This window comes from Pseudorasbora parva, chromosome 12, assembly GCF_024679245.1.
Source record: "Pseudorasbora parva isolate DD20220531a chromosome 12, ASM2467924v1, whole genome shotgun sequence".
Taxonomy (NCBI): domain Eukaryota; kingdom Metazoa; phylum Chordata; class Actinopteri; order Cypriniformes; family Gobionidae; genus Pseudorasbora; species Pseudorasbora parva.
In genome coordinates this window covers 27,375,823-27,403,061 of record NC_090183.1, presented here as the reverse complement: position 1 = coordinate 27,403,061, position 27,239 = coordinate 27,375,823, and the positions used below count along the sequence as shown (strand labels likewise).

General features: G+C 37.6%; 1 protein-coding gene across 4 annotated transcripts in view; it reads right to left on the bottom strand.

The window, feature by feature from the left end:
- The window catches only part of lpp (LIM domain containing preferred translocation partner in lipoma), a 291,537-nt gene that overhangs the window by 86,662 nt on the left and 177,636 nt on the right, over nucleotides 1-27,239 (bottom strand). For all 4 annotated transcript variants that reach the window (XM_067459632.1, XM_067459633.1, XM_067459634.1 and 1 more), the window contains one exon: nucleotides 190-762. In XM_067459632.1, the coding sequence (XP_067315733.1) occupies nucleotides 190-762 (573 nt within the window). The remainder of the gene's footprint in view (nucleotides 1-189; nucleotides 763-27,239) is intronic.

Below are 27,239 nucleotides of genomic sequence, written 5' to 3'. Positions count from 1 at the left end.
GTGATTTGAAACATCAACAACGGTTACCAGAAAGCACTTGCCCCACCTTTAAAAAAAAACACTAAATTCAATAAAATGAGAGAACTAATTTTGGGGCTGAATTGTTTTCTAAGTAAGTTTTTCATGGATTTGTTTTTCCATCTGTTTTGTTTGTTTTGCTGTTATTTGAAACATAGATATGGCCCTTACCTTATGAGGAACAGAAGGCCCACCGCCGAAGGGTGCCAGGCTGGCAGGAGGATCAGTGATGTAGGTTTTTTTCGGGGGAGCGGGCTGGTACCCTTGGGTTGGTGGAGGAGGGGCATGGTGACTCGGTTCAGCTCTCCATGTGTTCTGACCTCCATAACCAGGAGCTCCACCATAATGCTGGTCATGGTAGCCTCCAGACGGAGCAGGGCAGAATCCCGGCTGCGGTGGTCCATATGCAAAGTCAGGGCCTCTGGGTTGAGCTGGCATGTACTGTACTTGGGCTGGACCACGGACCGGCTGCTGCTGGGGGCCAGGCTGGGCGGCCCTGACCTGAACATTGAAGGTTGGCTGGCTCGGAGTAGAGGCTGTGGTGTAGGACGCTGGGACCGGCTGAGGAGCGGGCTGGTATTGGGGGCGTGGAGAAGATGAAGCCGGAGGAGGGACAGTTGGAGAGGCCTGAGGTTTCGGGGTGGATTTTTTAGTGGCAGTTAGAGGGGGCTGGGGTGGGATGACCATGCGGCGATAACCTGTGACAGGGGCGTTGGATCCTGTCGCAGCTGGGCTGGCAGAATTCTATAAGATATAAACGAATACATTATTAATTTACAGTAGATTAAACTCAAGTTTTATTGTCCACTGGACAAACGTAAAATATGTAATATTGCTGTATGATTGACACTTGGTTTGTGTGCTATTCTTTAAATTTCGATTTAATTCCTGAAGTTCATAAGATATACAACAGCACAAACTGCTGAACTACTATCATCTCAGCTTGGCAACTGGCTGGTCGTTAACTAATGGTCGTTAATGATGAGACAGACATGTTACAATGAGGGGGTGTAGAACCTTCATAACGCCACAATTTAACCATCCCACATCTCACAGTGCAAGTACAGTAATTATGCAGCCTGTCTACAACAGATCGATCCACGGGGCAATTGCAACAACCATCAGTTGCTCGTGCCCAGACCATATCCACTCATAAACTATGGCTAATAAAGCTTTGAGATTTAGAGTCAAGAGAAGGGTATAAATTGTTTTGTTGGAGAGCGAGAAGTGATGGGCAGCCTGACGAGGGTAGAGACAATTGTGCTGATGCTAGCGGGCCCGCATAGGACGGAGTCTAAATCAGAACGATTTGTGTCTTCGGATTCCTGGGTGCTTTGGCTCGGTAGCTCACCACAGAGAAGTCTATTCAATGTCCAACAATGGCTGTGTCACAGAGCCCGAGGACAGGCTTGATTTCTCTAGATGTAAAAAGATTATTGAAAATGAAAATAAGCACAAACCCACTGACAACCATCAAAGATCAAAATAAATCCTAGCTGTAGAGCATTTGGTGCTTTTGTCTGATTGAATTAAAAGACCAAAGAGATACTTCCATTCTATAATATTTGGCTGACTTTATTCATCTATAGAAGGTTGTTCTGTCATAACTAACCAGCTAAATGAAGACCAAAGAGACTCTAATTTCATGATGAAACATTCAGTAATACACTTCATGATAGCACATCATTGCCTCAAGCAGAATTGCACGTTTTAAACACGAAGTGAATGTGCCTATAAAAATGTTTTAATCTTGTGGTGATGCCCATCTCTTCATGAATTCAGAGAGGAAGTGTTTGGTTGTGTGGGGAAAGGCACAGTTGCATCATGTACTTTAGATGGGTTTCATGGTTAAGGCAGCTTGCTGAATTAAGTGGGTCAGAAATATGCTTTTTTTTTAACCCAGGAATCTATGAATCTACCAACTGGTTCTAGAAATGTGGTGACGTTAAAAAGGGTTAGTTCACCCAAAAATGAAAATAATGTCATTTATTACTCATGTCGTTCGACACCCGTAAGACCTTTGTTTATCTTTGGAACACAAATTAAGATATTTTTGTTAAAATCCTGTGGCTCAGAAAGGCCTCCATTGGCAGCAATGACATTTCCTCTCTCAAGACCCATAAAAGGCACTAAAGACATCTTTACAATCTCACTACAGTGGTTCTATAATAATTTAATGCAGCGACGAGAATAGTTTTTGTGTGCAAAAAAAACAACAAATAATATATAATATATAATAATATATTATTTATATATATATATATATATATATATATATATATATATATATATATATATATATATACACTGTAAAAAAATATTTAGAAAAAAGTTACCTGGTTGCCTTAAAATTTTGAGTTCATTGAAATTAAAATTTTGAGTTAATACAATGAACATTTTTTTGAGATTCGACAATCTTTATCAAAATATCATTAAAATATTTTGTAAGCCTATTGGGTAATTATGTGTGTTTTATTTCTGATGACGCAGTGAAACATGCCAAATAGCGCTATTTTCATGATTTATCAAATTTTTTATGTGGTTCAGATACAAAAATATTTTGAGTTTCTATTTATTAAACAAATTTCCTTCATTGTATCAACTCAAATTTTTAATTTCAATGAACTCACAATTTTAAGGCAACCAGGTTACTTACTTTTTTAAGTTAAATCAACAAAAACCAACAACAATTTTTTACAGTGTATATATGGTATAAATATGAAGGAATTTTCTGTATTGTTTTTTTTACAGGTGTTTTACCTGTGTTTTGAATTACACATCACATTAGTTTGTTTTAAGGGTTAAAGGAAATGTCTGTAAAATTACTGGATAATATACTGGCAGTACATTTCCGTTTTTATTTTTCACAGTGTATATAGACACATATATACATACATACATTAATTGGCTAATAACATACTGTATTACTGTCTACATACTGTATAGAGGGCAGAAGTAAATGACTCCTCCAAGGTGACTGTGCCAGTTACAATTACATATTAGAAAATCAAAGTCTAATAGCAAAGTCTGTTTCAAATAGATCACCAGTGTTAAATTCTCTAACGACCTACAAAACTAGCTGTCATTAACCTATGCTTTTCTTTTTAGGTTACTGCCTTAAGCCAGAGAATGAGAAATCAATTACTGTCTCTATCACATGATGAGGAGAACCAACCTACATGCCTGAGGCAGAGGCTTGTTCTTTAAAGACATAAATACGGTCTGTTATTACGGCTCAAAACACTCTTGCATAGTCAGGAAGAGGATTGAGTGACACAGCGAGCGTGATGACCAATCAAGGTAACCAATCACAGAGGTTTATTAACCTAACAGAGCAAATGAAGATGAGTGGCAACTCAAACTCTTGGTCACGTTCCAACTTTACAATTAACAGCGGGGGGATTCTGTCTTTAGTTTAACAGACAAAATCATCATGGATATGACTGTGTAAATGAAGGACAAACTGTATTTGATTTATCTTTATGTGCTTGAGCCGGAGCTATTAAAATGAGGAAAAATGATAGATGAGCTTGTTTTCTTATTTTATCTTAAGAATTATACCTCAGGCTGCATGACACAAAAGTCAGATAGACCCGAAAAGGCCCCATGAAATATTTCACACTCTTAACTACAATTTTGTGTCTCAGTGATTAGGGGCCGATGTATCTGTCTGCATGCAAATGTAAAATACCCTAAACGTGCCCTTCAGGAAGTGAAATTACTCAATTTAAATGTTTCATGCTATTTTAAATACTTGATATTATTAATTTATCTATAAAGACCTTAAACCCTAACATTTACTTAGCAGAGGGCTGGAAATGCAAATAGGACCCTAAAAATAATTATATTGTCATGGTAAATTTTACACCCATTAGATTAGAGGAGAGGAAATCACTCCTTTATTTGAGGGTGAAATCACGGGTAGGAGAAGATTGCTATGAAATGGCACATCACAGATTTCCTTGTGCAAACAAATTAGAAAGTTCTGTTTTATGGAAGTCTTAAACTATGTCAATGTAACCATGGAAATAGGCACATCATTCGCAACTTCTGAGGGATAAGAATCTTCCAATTGTGTGTTCAAATAAACTTCTAAAATTCTGTAAAGTGACATGGTTGTATGAATGATACATGACCACAAGATTTAGTCATACTATGAAAGGTCCAATCTAAAATCAAAGCTTGCGTGTCACATGTATGTCTGTTGCCACGGCATCCCTCATTAGTTTAGTCCAGTCCAGCTGTGTTTAATTAATTATCATCTGTGTCACCTGGCCCCCTCGTTATGTCTGTCATCAGTCTGTGTATTTAGTTTCTCAGTTTCACGCTGTCTTTGTCCGTCGACGTCTCGATATACATCCCGTCTCTATACAAGTCTATGTTTACCAGTGTGTGAGTATTCTTTGTAAGATTTGTACATTAAAGTCCTGTTCCAAGTTCTTCTTCACCTTCGTGAGTTGTTATGAACACTGGTTCTGGTTGCCAGATTCTACATGTTAAGGTAAAACACCAGATAGTATACATGTTCTTTTCACAGAAAAGCTTGGATAGTGGGATTTAAATTACTGAAATCTGGCAACCACAAGAACAAATGCTCTTATTTCCCTCAGACAAAACCAAAACCAGTGGTTTTTATTAAAGTTTTTATTTTTTAAACTACATTTTAGACTCGTCTTTTTCCGTCAAAGATATTGAATCTTTATATAACGTTAGTCACAATGTAGGCTACGCAGTGACTGTGATGTACTCTGAAATACAAGCATGCAAAAACATCATAGGCCTACTTCAGTTCTCAAATATATATATATATATATATATATATATATATATATATATATATACACACACACACACAAAATGAAAAGCCTTGTCAAATGACTGTCGTTTTAACTTATATGGTGGAAAAGGTGACGTTTGATAGAAGGATCGAGTGAACGATCTGTAAGCAACGTATCTATGTTTGTATTTTGTAATACAAAATAATATTAACCTTTGTCATTAGACACACTATTTCGTTTTGTATGGTACTTGAAGTTTCCTATTGTTACTGTACTAGCATCTTGCATTATCTAGATGCTGTGTCTCTAAAAAAAACTTTCAAATGTAATCAGAAATTGTTTAAACAGTCAATAAGTGGATAAATCACTACTTACAGGAATATAGTTGCCCCTTCCTTCAGTTTTAGACGCTGAGCGAAGCTTGCTTTAAATGGGCTGAGCAAACGAACGGTTTTAAATTAAATTGTTGCAGTATGCGATTATAATAAACATCAACCATGACTTTTGACATTTTTTATCTGTGGGAAAGGTTTAAAAAGACCTCCTGTCCCCTGCACAGCCTGGAACATGACATTTGTGTCCATGAGAGCTGCCGTTTTTGCTATCCTCGAGTGTCGCTTATTTACCTGCAGTCCCGATGATTCGGCCTCGTCAGTTCCGCCTGACAATGAACATGTTCGGACATATGCAAATGTTGGGGCGTACATATTAATGATCCCCAGAGATTGCGTCACTGGTGGCGTTATGTTGAGAGTCAATTATTTTGTCCGTGGTGTTTCCGTGGTGCAATGGTGTTTGAGACTACAGTATGTGATGTCCATGTACTGAACTCTTATTATTTCACTATGGCAAGGTTAATTACATTTTTCATTTTAGGGCACCATTCTTATTTTTAGTGTGATTCATAGACCAAAGAGAGAGAAAACACTAAACAAAAAGGTAAAAGATGAAAGAATTTGACTGATAGTTTTTTTTCTGATTTCCAAAGATAAAATCATTATTGTGAATTATCTTGGCAATTTGTGAAGGAAATCTGATATGACGGCCTTATTACAAACAAAAACCAGGTGAACATATTATGATTATTATTCATAATATATATACAAACTTAAACGCAAGGCAGACCTACAACATTTGGTAATAACTAAACATTAACGTTACCTACAAGATGTGCATTAAAATTTTCAAGAGCAGTGCATATGACCAACTGCTGTAACCCAGCCTCATAGAATGACCATTCACACACAAACCAGTGAATTCAACCAAATCAAATGTGCTATTGAGTGTGAAGTGAACCAGCAGTCCAATAGCATCTCTGAACAGTCTCTTACTTAAGAAACTTAGTTTCCACCCAAAACTCATGATCAGAATGACTTTTACAAACAGCTCAAGTGTGAAATTTCTCTGTAACTCCAAGGAAAGGCTTTTTGACACATTAGAATAGATTAGAAGCGAGCGTGCAGGACTCGAGGGCCTGGGTAAATCTGTTAACTTTGCATTTCAAACCGAAAGGGCGGATGGGGGGACTTGCAATTGTACATTTCAGAGGGGGAAACCCTATCGCTACAAAGAGAGAAGTTCCTCTCTCCACCTTTTTATGCTCTGTATACAGCTCTGTGTCTGAATAAATGGGAGAGAAGTCTCCCTACTGCGGGTCAGGCAGGGTCAGAGTGCGAAGAAAGTCTATCGGCAAGAGCATATCTGCGTTGCCCGCCCTTGCACGTTGGGGCAGCTTCGCTCATCCATGTCGCAGTCAAAGTTGTCGAGACGTAGTAATTGCCATTTCTTTAGGGGCTCAAATGCACTCGCACAATGAAAGGCAATCAGGCACGGAGTAATGCGACTATCTCCTTCCACACACGTTAAAAAACAATCTCTTCACTCTACACTTACGCAGTTCTGGGCACCCATTTTAGAAAATAGACTGATAAGTTATATTAAATATGATTCAAGATGTTCCACGGACAAAAGGCCTCCTGATGTTTTGAACTCTTGTACATGTGAATATAAAATACATTTGGGTGGAAAACTGAACATTCTTTCAATAATCAAATGTCAAGCTCTGAAAACCACGTGAAACTAAATAATCCACTTAGGTAATATTAGTTTCCCTTTGAGTCTGAGCGGAAATGGATTGTCCGCAGAACTAGAACAGTTTCATAATCACCGGCAACTCTCACAAACACAATCTTAAACTGATTATCCCTAACAACCTGACAGTCTGTAAGGTCAAGTAAATAAAATAAAAAAAGTAAAAAGTGTTCTTTTATGTGATCAATGCTTTAAGCAGAACCCGATCGACACATATGGAGTGTTTTTAGATGCTTACATCTTCCATCGGTTATGTTGAAGCTGAAAACGTACTGTAAGTAAAGACAGATCATGGTTGAATATCAAAGTATAAACTAATACAGATAGGGACAACGCCTTCAGAACACTGTATTGTATTTTCATTTTCATAATTAATTTCATAATTGCACTGTAAAAAATATCCTGTAGAATTTATGGTTAAAAAAATATATATATTGTATATATTACAATAAGCTGTTGTTGCCAAAAAATGTATAGTAAAAACTATGCTCACAATGTTTCCGCTATTACAGGATGGCATATTGGTGCCTGTGTATTTTACGACTTATAACCTATATATCACTACATTATGTATACAAATCTCCTTCTAATCTAATCTAGATCTAATTTTTACATTAAAATGTACTGATAACAACCACAATAATACAGGTGGTACAATAGAAAGCTACACGATGAATCATTGAGTTCATTGTAAGTGGCCTGTCCATAAAACAATCTAATGTGCATCACTGTTAAAAGAAATGAAACACTTATTTATATTAAACATATGTGATGTGTCCCGCAGAGACTTATGGGAATGTCATTTTACTGTTTCCATGTAAAAATAATATGTTTGACTGTAAATGTACATAAATGCTATGTTAAACCGTTTACAATTTTCACTATATGTGGAAAATTAAACTTAATATGCTTATTTACTGTACCACATTTATAGAATTTCACTGTAAAAGCCAGAAAAGTGATTTTTGTTTGTTTGTTATTTCCAAACGTGAAAAGAGTTGAGATCTGAATCTATCGTCATCTTTATTCTCAATCATAGAAACTTCTCTTAATCAGATAAGTGAAGTGAAGGTATTACCAGGAAGCTGTAATTGTGACTGAAAGGCGCACAATATCAATCACGAAACTGTCCATCAAAGACACTGTTCTCAGAAAACTTTCATTTACACGATTCGAGTGGGAGTTTGTTTTTTTTCAGATTCCACATCGGTGGCTTTCATCTCTCCTCTTCTGTTTCATTATGAGCTTTCGTTCCTTGCCTAATCATGTTCTTCAATAGTTTCACAGAAACTACAGACAGAAAAAGGTATTCTTCAGAGGGTTTATGCGTGACCATGATACCAAGACATCAAAGATGTCAAAGCAAAGCAACGAGGAGGATCGCATTTGAATATGGTACACATTTACCATCCAAGCATGATTTCAGGGAAATAATACTAATACTACGACTAATAATACTGATAATATCACCATTACGGGCTGGCATTTTTATGGTTCCAGTACAGATCATCAGCCATGCTTGAGAATGTAATATTCAATGAGCACTATTTTGAACTCCCCAGTGTTAATAATAACAGCCATAAGTATTACCATGCTGAGTCAACTCTGTACTTCATGCAACGCCTTTTGAACAATCCTTCAGGGTCCCTATATAATGTCTATTATGTCTATCTCATATGGTAATTAAATACACAGCACACACACAGTCATCAACATTTAAAATAACAGAGAGAACCTGTCCGCCTGATGATTCTTATCCACATAGAGCATGCTAGATAACTATCACTGTTATCTTTTGGAAAAGAGCAGCCTGGATATTCTTCAACTAACCTCTGATACTACTTTATAGTTCTATGGAATATTATAGGTCTTAAACAACATGAAAGTGACAAAATTGTGACAAAATGTTTAATTTTGACTGGACACGTGTCTAGTAGTATACAGTTACATAATTTTACTGGAAAACATGACTAGGTTTATGTTAATAAAGGAGACAAAGAGCTAAAATAAGAATAATAAAATTCAACAAAGATACAAATAAAAACAATATTTTTACTGTGAAACAAGATAAGGTGTATGCTATAAAAAAAATTTTTTTTTAACTAAATGATTAATTTAATAACAACAGGATAAATCAAATCCCAGAAAAATAATCTTTCTAGGATTTTTTTCTATATTGTTCTATGGATTTTTAGATAATTTTACTGGAAAACAAAACTAAAATACTGATTTAATAACCAAAAAGACAATTTGTGTTTCAAATACTCCTGGCTATCAATGACATATGGATCTGAAATGTAAATTAATGTCCCTGTTACACTTGCTTTTTCTGATTTAATAAACATACATAAAAACGAGAGAGCAAATGCTAATTTGTATTTTTACACTATTTAATGTTCTTTTTAATAAAACCAAGTATACATTTCATCAAGTTAGTTTTTTTAAAAACATTTTTTGCATTTAGAAAAATAATGACTAAAGGGAAAAATGTAAACAAGACATAGTATTTGTGGACTTGCGTTCAGCTTTTCTTTTTATTAACAACTTTCAGCAGTCGTCAAGTCATCTTTTAAACCCTGGTCACAGACACGAAGATGTACCTTTAATTTTCCCCAAGCTGCTCACTAAATCCCCCCACAGTCATATTTTTCAAGGAGATTTCAAGTTTGATTTTGACGTGACAAAGCGGTGAGATGTTAATGGCTTAGTTGTTTACTTACTTTTTAACTGGTCTTCCCATTAACACTATCATTGTCATTGTCAGGCCATTTCGAGAGCATGGAATGGGATTTATCTCACGAACCAATCATAGTGTTATGGAGGCGTTTTATTTTTCTAATGTCGATTATTTTCTCATCCATTTTTTATTTTTTTGCCTACTTGGGTGAAACACCCCTGATGCGCACTCTCGATACCTAGTCCGAGAGGTCACGTCCAGGTCAGATGTGTTTCTCGTCAGTGCTCTCACTTCTCTACGGGAGGTGGGGTTGAGTTCTCGGTAATGTTTGGCGACAGAGCTTTTGAGGGTGAGCTGTTGAGCAGTGTTAATCTGAGGGCAAACATTGTAATGTAAAAAGGCAGGTCCTAATGACTGCTTTAGCATCTCCGACCAACAGCCGAGCTAAGCGATTGGTTGGATGTGTGTAAAACAGACACACGAGCGATAGTATTCAGTTTATTAGACTAACACACAGTGACGCGCTACATGGAGTGCCAACGGGCATGCTCCTTTCTCCACAGTTGGCTGCACCTGTCAAAACTCTGAACATGCTACCATGTTGACCTTAAGGGTCAATGACTGCCACAGGCATTTGGGCACTGCGTTCCCACTGGCCCCATCCTGCACTTTTATTCCCATCTCTGTCTCCCACTGCGTTTTTTTTTTCTTGTCTCATTCAATCTCCTTCGTCTTGCTGGCTGCAGCCTGTTCAGTCTTAGAGGGAATGTTGAACACAAACGCAAATGGTTTAAATTCCTTAAAGTCATTATATACTCACCCTCATATTATTTTGAAACACACAATTTTTTTTTTTGCCATAAAAATAAAGCGGATAGGAACAGGGTCTGTTAAAGGGGTGATTAATGGAGAAATCAAATTTTCCTTGAGCCTTTGATATATAAAAGGTCATGGTAATATAAGAATTTTCTGTAAATTTCAGAGCTGAAAACTTCCTTGATAGTAAAAGAAAAGCTTTTATAGACACCAGGCCCAGAAAACGAGGCTCTCAAATCAATGATGTATTAGAAGGGGGACTCGTGAAGCTAAACTGACCGTGTTACAGTGTAATAAACGCGTCGAAGATAGCAAGAAAATCGTTTGTAAACAAGACACAGTTCAACACTGGATTTGCAGACATATTGAGATTAAAACACAATGCTGTAGCTTCTATATTGGCCACGACAGGGATGGTGCAACATACTGATGTGAGTAAAACATGATTGTTTTTTTATATGCGATAGTATTGCATTGTTACAGATTGCATTGATTTTGTGTACGTGACGTGTCTAACAAAGCATACCAGCACGCTGTCACAGGCTGGAGAATTCCTTATTTGTTGGTTCATTGCGATTCGGGTTCAGACTCCCACGGCTCGCAAAGCCCAACGTCCCGGGGCTATGTGTTTTCCAGACGGGCTACCAAAACGTCAGCACAGAGGCAGGCCGGTGAATCTTAAATAGTGAAATAACAATTATTTCTTAATCTCCGTTGTGTGTGAAGCGCGCGTGGTTCGCGCTTGTATCCAATGATCGGGCGAGCCAAGTAATAAAAAAATGTATCAATCACGGGTGGATAAGAGATAAATCATCATGTGAACTTTAACCAGCAGCCATATCACCCTGTATGAACCCTGTATAGCCCAATACTGGTTTCCCACTGGAGCTAAGCCGGCCTGAGCCTGGTCAGTACCTGGATGGGAGACCAACTGGGAAAACTAGGTTGCTGCTGTTAGAGGTGTTAGTGAGGCCAGCAGGGGGTGCTCACCCTGTGGGGATACTGTACTGTCAAAAGAGCACCGTCTTTCGGATGAGACGTTAAATCGACTCATGGTCGTTAAAAATCCCAGGATGTCCTTCGATAAAGAGTAGGGTAACCCCGGCATCCTGGCCAAATTTGCCCATTGGCCCCTGTCCATCATGGCCTCCTAATAATCTCCTCTAATAGTCTCCTATCCGCCATAAGCTGGTGTGTGGTGAGCTTTCTGGCGCAATATGGCTGCCGTCACATCATCCAGGTGGATGATGTGACCAAATAACTTAAAAAAATAAAAAAAATAACACCAAATAAAGATTTTAATAACATGTTATGTGTTTTACTCTAACACTAACGTTCTTTGAATATATTAAAGGTATGCTCAGTGCCTAAATATGATAGTTTTGGATAGAATGCAAATGACTGTGTCTCAACCATATATGAGAGGCACATTATTCATGAATATTCTTATTTCCTCTTTCTATCTATATATCTGTCCTGTGGGCAGTGTTGACAAATTAATGAATGTGATTATTATTTATCTAAACAGCGTTATCACACAAAAATCATACATTTTGCATTTTATTGTAGCAGAAGAGCGGCAATATGAAATGGGTATCGTCCTCCTTAGCAGGAGACGGACAACAGGATTATGTCTCAGAGTGGCAACTAAGCTGACAATAGCTTTAAGCAGACCTCCGCACACCTCCTCCTTTCTATTTACAGGAGAGATAAGAGAAAATTGGGGGAACGGAAGGATGAAAGGCAGACGACAACTGTTTTTCTATGACCTTCTGCATGTTTGGAATAGCACGCTGTCTGCAGAGCAGAGAGTGCGGAGGTACTTTTAATTGGTTAATTGATGCATAACATTATTTTTATATAAATTATATTTATCAAGATTTTAGGGAAAATTTACATGAATGTTTAAAGAGAAAATTGCTTATGTCTTTAAACAATTTAAGGCTGTTATTTGGTAAGTGGTAACTTCCCTTGCCACACAAGATGAACAACTGTAATATATCTAGCAGGACATAACGCATAATATTATAGCTTTTGGAAGTGAAAAAGAATAAGTCATCTTATAATTCACAGTGAAAAACCCCAATAGACATTTCCAGAATTCCATGTGTGACACTTCACATTTGATGGTTTATGAGTACAATTCTTAGTTTTTCTTTCTAGTTATAATGTTGTAAATTGAATTTTTATTTAATTAATATAATTATAGTGTTAATTACAGTGTCATGCACTGTAAAAAAAAATGTAATGGAAAATGTATAGGTCATTTTCTGCAAGTACATTATCCAGTAATTTAACAGACATTTCTGTTAACCGTAAAACACAACAAATGGAATGCAGTACGCCATTCAAAAAAGAAATAAAAAAAATATATAATTGGAAAATCCCTTCATATTTATACAGTAAATTGTACTTTACAGTATTTAACCCATATAACTAAATGTTTCTACCGTATTTCTTATGATGAAGTTCTAACAACCAGAGGTGCTGTTTAAAAAATGTATGTAGATTTCAGCTTTTTTTAGGTCATCTGTGTACTTCTAAAAGTTTAAATAAATCAAATAAATACACATTAAATTGACAGCATTTCTTATCTGGAAAAATAGATCAAACATACTAATGACTCATCATGCACTACAGAGATTTTTGTCCAATAAAATGCTAGAATGAGAAAATCCCTCCCCTTTATTTAACCCGCAACTGACATATCATGTAACAAATAATGGTTAAGGGCTGTGACAGAACCTATTGTATGTTTACAAAAAGCAAAAATGGTTAAATGGTTAAATGGTTAAATGTATGGTTAAAAAAAGCAACTGTTAGTTATTGTTAGCTCAGGTCCATTAAACAATACATTTACAACTTTTGATTTTATTAAAGTGTCATTAAATGCTGAAATGTGCATTTAACTAAAATTAATACATGCTTTAGAATAATTTTTCATTGTCAGTTTGTAAATGAATGTTAAATAATAGAGCTTATTCTAAAGTGACTGAACAATAAAGAATCAGAACATATTCAAACAATGAACGCATTTACATGCACGTTCTTAAGTCGATTATGCCTAATAAACCGACAATGAACAGGGTCATGTAAACGCGGTTACCCGTTTTCTTTTATCAAAGTAAATTCATAAACAGCATAAGCATAAACCGGTCGGGACAGGTAGTTTTTTGCCTCTTACCCTGATTTCGAGCTGCATGTAAACGCATTGACCTGCTTTCTGTCGCCGTATTGAAGTGTGCATGTGTGATAGGTGACAAAAAACGCATACTCAGAGCAGATTTAAATGCATCTGGACAGAGCAAGCTAGCGTTGCATTAAATAAGGACATCACAGATTCTTTTAAGACCCAGAAAATTGTAAAGATGTGTTCTCATCTCATGCAGCACAAGAGGATCAGCCAAAACGCTGCATCTGTATCTGAATGAAGGATAATATGAGCTTTGAATCTCCCGCTGACACGGTGCACGCTTTATTTAACATCACAACTGGCGTAACATTTGGAATACTCCAAATTAGATACGGACATTACTTTTTTTGACGTCACTACAAGGAAGTAACCCGGTTTATCAATAAAGTCATGTAAACATGGGGAAAACTGGTTATTTCAATAAGCGGATATTTGTGAGTTATCAGCTTACTGGTGTGCATATAAATGTGCCAAGTATCTAGGGCACATAGTCCAGATAAAAATATTAAATGTTTAAGTTTGAAAATTAATAGCCTTAAGTCTTTAAGTATAATTTTTTTCGTGATATGATGAGCACAGTAGCTAATACATAAATCTTAAAGGGGGGGTGAAACAGTCAGTTTCAGTCAATCTCATGTCAATCTTGTGTACCTATAGAGTAGTATTGCATCCTTCATATCTCCGAAAAGTCTTTAGTTTTATTATATTTGTAAAAGAAATATGGGCTGTACCGAGTCTTTCCGGAAAAAAACGAGCGCCTGGAGGCGTATCAAGTGGGCGGAGCTAAAGAATGACGAATGCGCAAAGCGCTGACGTCCTCAAGCGTGGAGAAACCCTTGCTATCGATCTCAGCTTATAGATATGATCCAGAATCTAATTCGGAGGCTGAAATAGAAACCACAACAGCAGGACGTCCGTCTCTGTGGTCTGTACTGTATTTAGTGGCCTGTCAACATTTGTGTCTTTACTCTCAGTTTATGAGGACATGATTCGGTTTATGGACTATTGTATGCGACCAAACCTTAGTAGCAAGCAAAGCGGTTTTGCACATCAGACTAGTGTAACGTTATACTTAGAACAGCAATGAAGTCCTTTAGCGCATTTGAATGACGAAGCACGCGATCGTGTCGTTTACTGATGTTTACTCACGCGACGATAAGCAACAGCACAGACATTTGAAGCAGTTTTACTCACCGGCTGCTTCAAAAGCAGGACCGAACCTTTATCGCTGGGACGGCTCCGTCAAAAACACACTTCTTGGAGTGTGGAGATCCACTTTGCGATGCGACTGAAGCATTTCTGTGTTCAAATCGGTTCAAATGCAGAGCTGCCTTCCCGGAATGCTGTGCTGAAGCGTTGAAGTCGCCTTAATGTCAAAGTGGAGGAATGAAGTGGAGCGCGGCGCGGACTATAACCGACATTAGTGTTCACGGACGACTGGATCTGCAGCTGAGAGTGTTTACGGCCGTGCATATCCTCTCTTGCTCTAGTCACGCGCGTGCACCCTACTGGGAGAAGAGCCCGTACGGCCAATACAAGGACCTTCCGGTCTATTAACGTCAAGTAGACCCATACTCGAAAAAAACTCTCCGAAACTTGCGAGAAACCGGAAGGAGTATTTTTGACACAGAAATACTCCATCAAACGTCCAGCATTAGTTTTTGAAACTTTGTCTATGTTTAGGATGGGAATCCAAGTCTTTAACAGTGTAAAAAGCTCAGTATGCATGAAACAGCATTTCACCCTCCCCTTTAATGACTGTGTGTTTAGTAGTGCAAGTGTTTTATTTACAAAGATTACCGGAGAAACGTCTGCATCTCTGCTGTTCCATCAGCACCCTCTGCTGTCAGAGTGAATGTGCACTTTCATTCAGAGCGTATCCTTCACTTGTCCCGCCCAAGCGGCAACCTCCCGCAATCTCTCTTGAAGCCAATACGGAAGTAATGTAAACTGCAATTCCTCAACTGGCCACTAGGGACAGGCTCCAGAAGGGAGCAGAATCTCATTGAGCCCCATGTTAAAATTCTCAACTTTACAGCAGAAAAAAACATGTTTACAGCCTGGTACAAATTGTGGTTTTGGCTTATAAGGCTAATTTTGGTCTTCATGACAACTCTGAGGGGGGTGAATTTTTTTATAACTCATTCGTTTACGTTATATAAAGCCTTAAGGTTCTGCATAATTAAGGGCGTGGTTACAAGTGGATAGCCATTTATCCGCTGTCTATAGTTATTGCGTCACCTAAGCTCCGCACACATCCCGCCTTTTTGCCCATTTTCTGTTATCCGGGAGTGACACGCGATGACTCGCTCGCAAGATGGCAACGCCCAGCTCGGCCATACTTTAAGCTTCAGAACGGTTTATCGGAATCCTATGGGTGACGTCACGGACACTACATCCATATTTTTTTACAGTCTATGGTCCCGCCATGCGCTGCTCATGCGCGTTGGGTCTGTCTACATCCTTTTTGACGTGTTGTTCATTTTAAATGGTTGATGGGTTTGATGGGTTGATGAAAAAAAATTGAATAATTCGTAATAAATTATTCACGGTATTTTGAAGTGCCCACGATAACAATAACATGCATGTTCATTACCATGATATATCGTATTACCGTATACGGCACGTCTAGACCCGCGATTTTACGGTGCTTTTTTTTTACCATCATTTAACATGTGCTAGTTCACTTTAAATGATCTTGTGGAGTGAGCGAATAAATTAATAAATAAATACAGCTGTTCTTAAGTTTAGCATTAAACATATAGCATGTCAGACCACATTACCTTACAGAAGTATTTTGCTTATTCAATCCTGAAGTGCCACAATTGTGCAGAGCATGTGACATGGATTACACAAATGCTTTAACGGCAACCTGTTTCCCAGTAATCAAATCTTATGACACCTTCCAAAAGAGCCAAACACATTTAATTCTCTCGAGACCAGCAATTGCAATAAATAACATTAAAAATGTACCTTAATGTTCAAGAGAACCAGTACATGCTGTCTTGGGCAAGTAGCGTGCCCTCCGCCTGACCCCGCGGGGCCGCAACACCCACACAGACGCGTATTAAAGGAGCTGTATTTGGACCGTGAGCATACTTCAGCTCGAGCATTGTGAAGTCAGCTGAGAGGCTCCTCTCATGGAGACGGCAGGAAAGGCAGCAGGAAACAGAGCAGTGACAAACGACAAGTCATGATTTTATAGTCTCTGATCCAGTCCGTCAGCTCATGCCGCCTGGTAAATGAAGAGTCTTGACAGAGGTTTATGAGAAAAAGACAAAGAAGAGACAGTGACTGGAAAAGATTTAATTGAATGGAGAGCTAGGAGTGGGCCGAAGTGTCAGCACTTTAATTGTTGTTACAGAGTGCTAGTGATGTAACTCGCTCTATAAACACAATATAGGGACTGGAACAAAGTGGACGCTCACCAGAGACTGATGCGGCTGGAAAGAAAAGCGTTCAGCCTTGATGTAAGCACTCTCGATGGTGTTAAATGTAGATGCGAGGTAATTGTAAGCACCACGGTGTATATTGTTAATATCCCAAAAGACCATGCCAACCACAAAAAAAGCCCCCTGTAGGAAATCATAGATTTCCGATCCTCTACAGCCCACGAGCCTGTGAACTGATTCTGTAACTCAGAAATCAAGCACAATTAGAAACAAGAGACCACTAAAAAAGACAGATGAAATGTTAAACATCTTCCAGACTGAGATGGTTTCGTTTATAGGACGAATTGAGTTACCTTCTATATAGGTTTCATTTAAATTAAGCCAGTTATTGGCTCATCCAACCTTGGATTCTTCTTCATGGCTTGAGAATGTTGAATTAAAACAAACTAGAAAACAGAACTATTACATGTCCATACACCTGAAAATCACCTTGAATACAGTAAACGCACACTGATGTACACATTCAGTTGATCAAAAATACAGTAAAGACCAACCAGTTCTCACTCCCAATGCGTTAAAATCTGAAGTATGCAGACGACTGTATTTTTGATCAAATAAATGCATCCTCGGTGGGCATAAGAGTCACATAAAGACAAAGAGTTCTAAACCTATATGATAAAAACACAAAAGATGAGATTTTGAAGAACTGTTTTTGTCCATACAATGGAAGTCAATGGGTCCAAAACAACATTGGAAGCCTTTGGCCATGATCCTAACGTCAGGTGCGCTCTCTCTTTCGGAGTGTGCCTGTGTAAATGTGGCCCCTGGAGCGCCCGTGTGGAATGATACATGGACAGCAGCAGCTGAGGAAGCACTCAACTTGTGCTAAACTGTGTGGAAGACTTCAATAATGCAGGGGTATGGGGCTCACATGACTTGACATGGTTCCTTCAGGCCTAATGTCTTCCTCTCTGACAAAAAATTGTAAACAAACAAAGTGTCAAGGATAGAAACACAGAGAAGGATTTTGTGACTGAGACTACTCTTCACTTCAGATCCTTTTAGCAAAGTGCTAACTTGGGATTGGAATCTAGGGACCTAGCAATCTATGAGTGAATCTTTTTTTGTTCTCCCAAAAATATCATTGCGAAGGTTTTAACTAAAATATTGATTTCTGGTGTAAGAAATCTAGTTTATCTTGATCTAGTATAGTGTGGTAAAATATCATATTAACATTTTTCACTAACGTTCAATTTGCTGATATGAATTAATGCATTAGGTACACTGTCAGAAACGAACATATTTTTGTTTACATTTTTTTGTTTTCTTTTACAATTTTACAGCATTTATTAATCTAGGTTCATGCAAATTTAGAAATATTATATTCATTCAAATACATTAAACATTTTATAAAATTTAAAATAGCAATTTCTTTTTTTATTTATTTTAAAATATAGTTTTTGTGATGATTTTAGCAGCCATTACTCCAGTCTTCAGTGTCACATCATTCTAATTTACTGATTTGGTGGTCAAGAAATATGTCTTACTACTTTCAATGTTGAAAACAATTGTGCTGCTTAACATTTTTCAGGAAACAATTTTACTTTTTGTAATGAACATATACAATTTAGAAAAGAAATGTTTTGTAACAATTTAAATATCTTTACTGACAATTTTAAATCCTTGCAGAATAAAAGTAATTTCCTTTAATATTTTCCTAAAAAAGAATAAGCATACTGACACAAACTTTTGAACAGTAGTGTATACAGTAAGTAGAACAAATATTGAACATAACCCTATTTTAAAAGTATTATTCATTGCTGGTTTATGATCTCTGATATAATACTAATAGTAACACATTTTGCCTTAATTTAAAATTTTAACATAATACTTGAACCAAAAAATAATTCCTCCACTCCTAGTGTTACATAAACTATATTGCTAAAATTTTTGGGACGCCTGCCTTTACATGCGCACGACATCTTTAATGACATCCCATTCTTAATCCGTAGGGTTTATAAGGAGTTGGCCCACCCTTTGCAGCTATAAGAGCTTCAACTCTTCTGGGAAGGTTTCCCCCAAGGTTTAGGAGGGTGTTTTTTGACCAATCTTCGCTCTCAGAAAAAAAGGTACAGCACTGTCACTGGGGCAGTACCCTAAGGTACAAAAGTGAACTGTACCCCTAAATGGTACATATGAGTACCATTTGGTACATTAGAGTGATAAAAGGTACATATCAGTACTTTAAGAGTGTATATTACACTCTTAAAGTACATATTAGTATCATAAATGTATGTATTAGTACCTTTTCGGTTTTGTACCTTAGGTTACTGCCCCAGTGACTGCAATGTACCTTATTTCTGACAGTGTCCTATAAGTGCATTTGTGAGGTCAGGCACTGATGTTGGACGAGAAGGCCTGGCTCGCAGTCTCCTCTCTAATATATCCCAAAGATGTTTGGCTGAGGTAAGGACTCTGTGCAGGCCAGTCAGGTTCCTCCACACCAAACTTCCTCATTCATGTCTTTATCGACCTTGCTTTGTGCACTGGTGTGCAGTCATGTTGGAATAGAAAGAGGGCATCTCCTCTGCACAATGCAGTCAGACATGTACTGTTCTCCTGGCAACTGCCAAACCCAGACGTGTCCATCGCCAAAAAGAGTAGAGTGATTCGTTACTCTAGAGAACATGTCTCCACTGCTCTAGAGTCCAATGGTCCAACCGCTTTACACCACTGCATTTGATGCTTTGCATTGCGCTTGGTGATGTAAGGCTTGAACGTAGCTGCTTGGCCATGGAAACCCATTCCATGAAGTTCTCTACACACAGTTCTTGAACTAATCTGAAGGCCACACAAAGTTTGGAGGTCTGTAGCTACTGACAATGTAAAAAATTGGCGACTTCTGCGCACTGTGTGCCTCAGCATGTGCTGACCCCGCTTTGTGATTTTACCTGGCCTACAACTTCGTGACTGAGTTGCTGTAATTCCCAATTGCTTCCACTTTGTTGTAATACCACTAACAGTTGACTGTGGAGTATTCAGTGAGTATTTAGTGAGAACATTTCACAAATGGACTTATTGCACAGGTGGCAACCTATCACCGTACCAAGCTTGAATTCACTGAGCTCCTGAAAGTGACCCATTCTTTCACTTATGTTTTCAGAAGTCTCCATGCCAAGGTGCTTGATTGTATACACCTTTGGCCATGGAAGTGATTGCAACACCTGAATTCAATGATTTGGAGGTGTGTCCAAATACGTTTGGCAATAGTGTATCTCTCCCTGCGTCCCAATTCACATACTATTCATACTAAATAGTATTTGAAAATAGAATTAGTATGTCCCAAACCGTAGTATGCTGAAAAGAGTATTCCAAAGATACCGAGATGGTCTACTATTTCCGGCCTGAATTCGAAGTGCGGATCGAAGCACACTCTTAACGGCTGATATTGCCCACAACCCATTGCGAGAACTACAAACGCGGATAAAAAGTGTTAAAAAACTACAAACATGACGGATGTGAAAGTCCACCGGTTATTAGAAAGGTTTACACGGAGCTTTGAGTGATCAATTATATTTAACCTGACGAAAATATATTTATTCAGTGCTATCTACATTATATTTCACCTGCAACAGCATTGTGAACTTTTGTAATGACACGTTTGGCCATTAACTTGATAATGCAAAAACTATGCATCATTATATTTGCAAACACACGAGGAAACTCTCATTAAAGACCCACACATGGCAAATCAACATGCGGCTACATTTCTCTCCGATACTGTAGGAAATTAAACTGAATGTGGAGGATTTGAACTGTGACGAATCTGACGATGATTGACAGGGCAGTTTTAAACAGTGACGGGATGCACGTAACTAAGCGACAGAGTCCGTTAAAGATGACGAAGTAGTATGTCCCAAAGCTTGCATACTTTTCTGCTACACACTCAAAAGTATTTACTTTTCCTTCACAAAAAGAGTACATACTTTTAGGATGTAGTATAAGTATGAACATTGGGACGCAGGGTCTGTGTGAAAACTGTGCACAAATTTATCTGTGTAATACTTAGGGTCATTGAGTTATTAGGAAAGTGTTATCAACATTACTAAGCAGAGTTCAGCACTGCATGAGTCAACAAACACGTGCAGCCAGTGCTAAAACAAACTGTTACATCCTCACATGCGTCCTGTGCCGCATATACAGTACTCATCATTCCACAGGCCCTATATGACAAGCAGCGGAAACACCAACATCATGTACCCTCACATTCTCTCTCAGACAAAGAGAAAGAGTGAAGACAACAGGGTTGGATAATACAGCAGATCTTGATGGTTGTGGGAGGAAAAGCATCAATATTTTATTGTAAATACTGTACCCTAGCTGCTCCCCAAGTGCAGATCAAACAGATTGGCCTATAAAAGCTCTTCAACTTACAGCAAATTTTAAAGCCTCTTTATGGAAACGGTGATACTTAGATGATGCGGTAAATGGCAAGAAGGTCAGGGATGGCACTGAGGTCACAGCAAAAGGAAATGAAAATGACAGAGAAAAACCAAAGTGATTAAAAAAAGATGATGACTGATGCGATTTCAGACATAAAAAAAAAAAAAAAAAAAAAACGCTTGTTTAATGGAAATAAGTGTCAAGACTCTTAAATAAAGCCAAAAAAACTACAGACAAAAACTAATGATGTCAAACACAATCTAACACATAAAAATGTAATCAAATACGTTTAAATATCAACTGACAGCCATACTAAAATTAGCCCTCTGTTACTGTGATCTGTACAGCTTTCTTTAAATGTCTTTCTTCCTTTCCGGTCTTATTAATTCATTTCTATGCTATATTTGTGGTTTAACACACACACACACGCACACGCACACGCACACGCACACGCACACATATGTTGGGTCTTCATGTTTTATGGAGACTTTCCATAGACTTAAATGGTTAGTCATTAATTCTCACCATCAGGTCATTCCAAACCTCTAAGACTTTTGTTCATCTTTAGAACACGAATGAAGATCTTTTTGATTAAATCTGAGAGCTTTCTGTACCTCTGTTGACAGCTACACAGCTACCACTTTGACAATTCAAAAAGTCCATTTACTTATTTTTATACGGTCTAAAACAACAACATAGGTGAACTATCTATTTAAATCCTTAAAAAAATACGTTGAGAGATATAAAAATACATTGAGAGAGCAACATGCGTCAATGAGCATGGCACGAATGAAGAGTAAAGAGAATTTACACATAAGTGTGTATCTAATGCTATAGTTGGTGTGTATCTAATGCTATAGTATAGTATAAAATATACTATAGCATATAGTTAATGCTATTATATTATATTTTAATGTTACAAAAGACTATCACATAATGAAACAAGCCTCTGTAAGCTTACACTCTGATAATTGTTTAGCAGTTCATTTTTAATTAAATGGACAACTGTTGCAAATTCATTTTCAGCCTTACTGGCTTCATTTGATTACATTTTTATGCTTGTAAGAGAGGTTAGGGTAGTCTTTTATGCGTTGGTTTTTCAAAATGAGCCCAACAATTACTGTTTCACTGTTGATTCCAAGAGAGATAGTTTCTCTTAAATGAATGCTTCATGTGCGTTCAACCAAAAGGCTAAATTTGGGAAGGAAATTTTTCAACAAGCAACTACTGATCAGTGCCGTGCTAAATCATCAAGATGCCATTCCCAAACCAAGTAAACATTTGCATGCCTATATTTTTATGCATGTACACAATTGTATAATAAACAAAAAGAGTTAACAGGGCAACGAGCTAAACTAAAAAGTGAGCCACACACACATACACACTTTGTCCTCCTGATCGTAGAATTTACCGAATAAACCTGTTGGGATGATGACAGAGTCCACTGATCATCCCTTTGCAACCCAAATAGTAATTCAGGCTCAGTTTGACACTTTCAGGCACAGTTTGACACTGCTCTTTTTCAATGATCTCATTGCTTGGAAAGTTCCTTAGCTGTAAGTTGGGGAAGCATTACAACCTGAAACATCTTAAATAGGAACCAACTAAATCTAGAAGTTCTTAAAAAATGTTTTTTTGTTTTTGTTTTTTATATGTACTAGTTTGTTTCATCAGAGAATTTCCCTACCGATTCTGGGACAGTGAGAAAAGATGCATTAAATGGGTTGTTAAAAGGTTTTCTGTATAAAAATATTTATTAAAAAAAAAAAAAGGGGGGGGGGGGGGAGGAGGAGGAGGTTTGCTTACTTGCTTAAAGCTTGGTTAGGTCATATTTGAAGGTAATGTTTCATAGCATTCAGGGAAAGAAAACTTGTATCCCTGACAGCTACACATTTCAAATGACCTGTAGCATTTGTTGCCCATATAATACTTACATAAAATACTTACACTATTACATACCTCAGGTTGGGTTAAGGGTTAGGTGTAAGGGAAGTGCCAAAGGTGTAATTACAGATATGAATTACACACATGCAGGTATATTTTTAAAATGTGTACAATGTAAAAACATGTATGTAAACAATAAGGGTGCCTATATGACCTTATTCTGTTGGTCCCCTATTTGCTGCCCTGACACGTCAAGGCATGGACTCCACTAGACCCCTGAAGGTGTGCTGTGGTATCTGACACCAATATGTTAGCAGCAGATCCTTTAAGTCTTGTAAGTTGTGAGGTGGGGCCTCCATTGATCAGAATTGTTTGTTCAGCACATCCCACAGATGCTCTATTGGACTGAGATCTGGGGAATTTGGAACCCAAGTCAACACCTCAAATTCGTTGTTGTGCTCCTCAAAACATTCCTGAAAGATTTTTGTTTTGTGGCAGGGCACATTACCTGCTGAAAGAGGCCACAGCCACAAGGGAATACAATATCCATGAAATACCCTTAATACATTGTCTGCAACAATACTTAATACAATACTTAACATCCACAAGTTTTCCCAGCAGAACATTGCCCAAGCATCACACTGCCTCTGCCGGCTTGCCTTCTTTTAGAGTAGAGTAGCTTGTCTGTTTGATTGGACCACACGGGCCAGCCTTCACTCCCCACGTGCATCAATGATCCTTGGCCACCCATGACCCTGTCGCTTGTTCACCCCTGTTGCTTCCTTGGACCACTTTTGATAGATACTGACCACTGCAGACCAGGAACACCCCACAAGAGCTGCAGTTTTGGAGATGCTCTGACCCAGTCATTTAGCCATCACAATTTGACCCGTGTCAACCTTGTTCAAATCAAACACTTGCCCATTATTCCTGCTTCCAACACATCAACTTTGAGGACAAAATGTTCACTTGCTGCCTAATATATCCCACCCACTAACAGGTGCTGTGATGGAGATAATCAGTGTTATTCACTATACTTCTCATAATGTTATGCCTGGTTGGTGTGTATATATATATATATATATATATATATATATATATATATATATATATATATATATATATATATATATATATATATATATATGGGACAAATTAAATAATCTATAAGGCAGTGTCCATATCTGAAGAAAAACAACAACAAAAAAACATATCACTGACTGTATCCATGGCTAAACAGCAATTTAGAAATAATAAAAATGTTATTTAAAATTAATGAAATCACATTTTTGATTTACAAATACAATACTTATTGACTGTTTTTTCCTAAGATCCATTAAAATAACATTTTCCATAATGTAGAGTCATAATATATAGTAAAGAGCCATAATGTAGCGTTGTTTTCCTTGTAAAGACATTGCTATTGTAAAACGAGATGTCCTCCCTAGAGAATAATTAATTACATTCCCATAAAGAGTATTTCTGATTCAGCGCTGTGGGTGTGAAAGGGGAAACGTCTATGCTAATCTATGCCAAACCTCAGAACTGCCTCGTTGATGGACCCTGTGTGTGTTTGCGTATGCGAATCTGTTTGCTGGGACATGGGTATGGCTGGAGAGATGAATGATGGAAACATATGGGGTTTATATAATGATCACATTTAATTTTATCTTGTTACACCCACAGAGCACCAACTAAAGCAAAGAGAACTGTTTTGATAGGATGGAAAGCATCAGGTTGTGTCAAAGCGGCAAAACAAATTCAGCTGTCATTTCACACAGAGGACTCAATAAAGACCACAAAGCAGGTCCCTTTACTAGAGGTTTCAATGCACACACGGATAAAGTCCCTTTCCTTAAAGCTTAAAGCAAGGACAAGGGGAAGGGAAGAGCACTTCTATTGCTTTCTAAGAGAAGGCTCTATGATTTGGGAGCACTGTGAACTGAGGAGGACACTGTTACTCTCTACTTATACAAGTGGAATGTTACAGACAGAGAAGCTGTGCCAGTGCCCTTAGCTATACAAGAAGCCCAGGGTAACAAATTATTCATATACGATAAATACAGAGGAAAATAAAGGCCTGACAGATCAGCTGAATTGACAAAAAAGTTAATTCAAGTTAATCAGATCAGTGTGTGTGTGTGTGTGTTAGGTATACAAATAAGATAGAAATACCAGAAATATTTGTGCGGACAATTTTTAGGTCCCAATGAGAAAAACAGCTTATAAATCGAAAATGTAAACATGCAGAACGCTTTCTGTGATTTAGGGGTAAGTTTAAGGGATAGAATATACATTTTATACTGTATAAAAATCTTTTTGTCCATGGAAAGTCCACATAAAACATTGACACCCAACAAAATTGACAACAAAACAAAGATGATTAGCATTTATTTACAGTAATTATGCATATTTATCCCTTGACATGTCTAAATACATTAATTGTTCTGTAAATTGCGAGTTTGCTAGTCAAAACAATTAACACACTATCATGTTTTAATTATTTCACCATATTGTTTTCATATTACATGTAAAAGAATAAATACAATTGTGAGTTTGCATCAGTCAAAACAATTAACACTTATCATGTTTTAATTATTTAATGTTTCATGTTTATTTATATTATAACATTATAATATATATAAAACATTATAATTTACATCAGCACTGTCTGATTTGATCAGATATGGTACTTGAAAAAAGCACTGAATTCAAGCATTATGGGATTTTTTTCCATTATTTTTCATATACTGAACTGTATCTCATATAATTCAAACTGTATATGGTGTAATCTTTTCCAAGGAGAAATAAATTATAATAATTTAAAAAGACACATTTCTACAATAACAGTAAATCTTTTGATGTGCCATTGATGTTCCAGAAGTCTGGGAAATCCCAAAATCATATACTCCACACTCTGGTGTACGAACGCTGTCATAAATGAGCAGACAGATATCAGAGCAACTGATGCTGATCCTGAGATTTAACCCCGATCCCAGAAACTACTCAGGCTGTTTTCTCTCTAACACTGTGTTTTCTCAGCCTGTATAAATTTTTCAAGTCTACTGACAAAAGCTTTCAGAGTCCTTTCTGTTACTTGTAGCCTGCACAAAGTACTTTTACAAAGATCTGCACTTAGACTATATTTTATTTAGGAAAAACTTACCTGCCACTTCAAAAGTGTGCAGGTGCGTAACCTTTAAAAATGCGCGCCTGTCAGTGTGTGTAGATGTTTGCGTGCTTTAAATGTGAGTGTGCATATTTCTCAGTGTGTGTGTATGTGTATGTTTGCAGTACTTGTTACCAAACCAGCCTCACTTTGCTGAGAGCAACATTAATGTTTCCTCAGCATACTGTACCACTGGCCTCTGCGTTTGCCGGAACTGAGGTCAAAGCCTGTTTCGCTCTGTACAAAAACAGAGCTTTTGGCTCAGACACAGATATGTGACCTCTTGACCCCTCATCACTCTGTTTCCCCCAGGAATTTCTGCAGTGTTGCTCCATCACGACTATGTGTTTTAGGAAACATGTCTATGTCTCAGATTGACAGACTCTCTTAGGCTCTGATAAGTGAACCTCTTCACTACACAATATGTAAAAGGCAGTGTATCAAATGAATAGGATGTCTGAACGCTAAGTATTCATGATGCAGTGGCCGAACAATTGCTGGACAGCATCTCAGCTATCCAATGAGGGCATGGAAACCGAGGAACTGTCAAACTGGCAACTCTAAAATCTAAGTGCCATAGGTACCAGTTACCAGTACCAGTAATACCTGACTGAATTAGTATTGATTTGGCCACACCCCACTAGGGATGGGCATTTTTGCCATTTTCTCATTTCGATCATTGATAGGTCTCAAAAAAACAAGTACTCGAGGACTCAGGGGACAGAGTGTGTGCAGGGCATGACGTAGATGATGAAAATATTTTAAGACTGTTACGAAA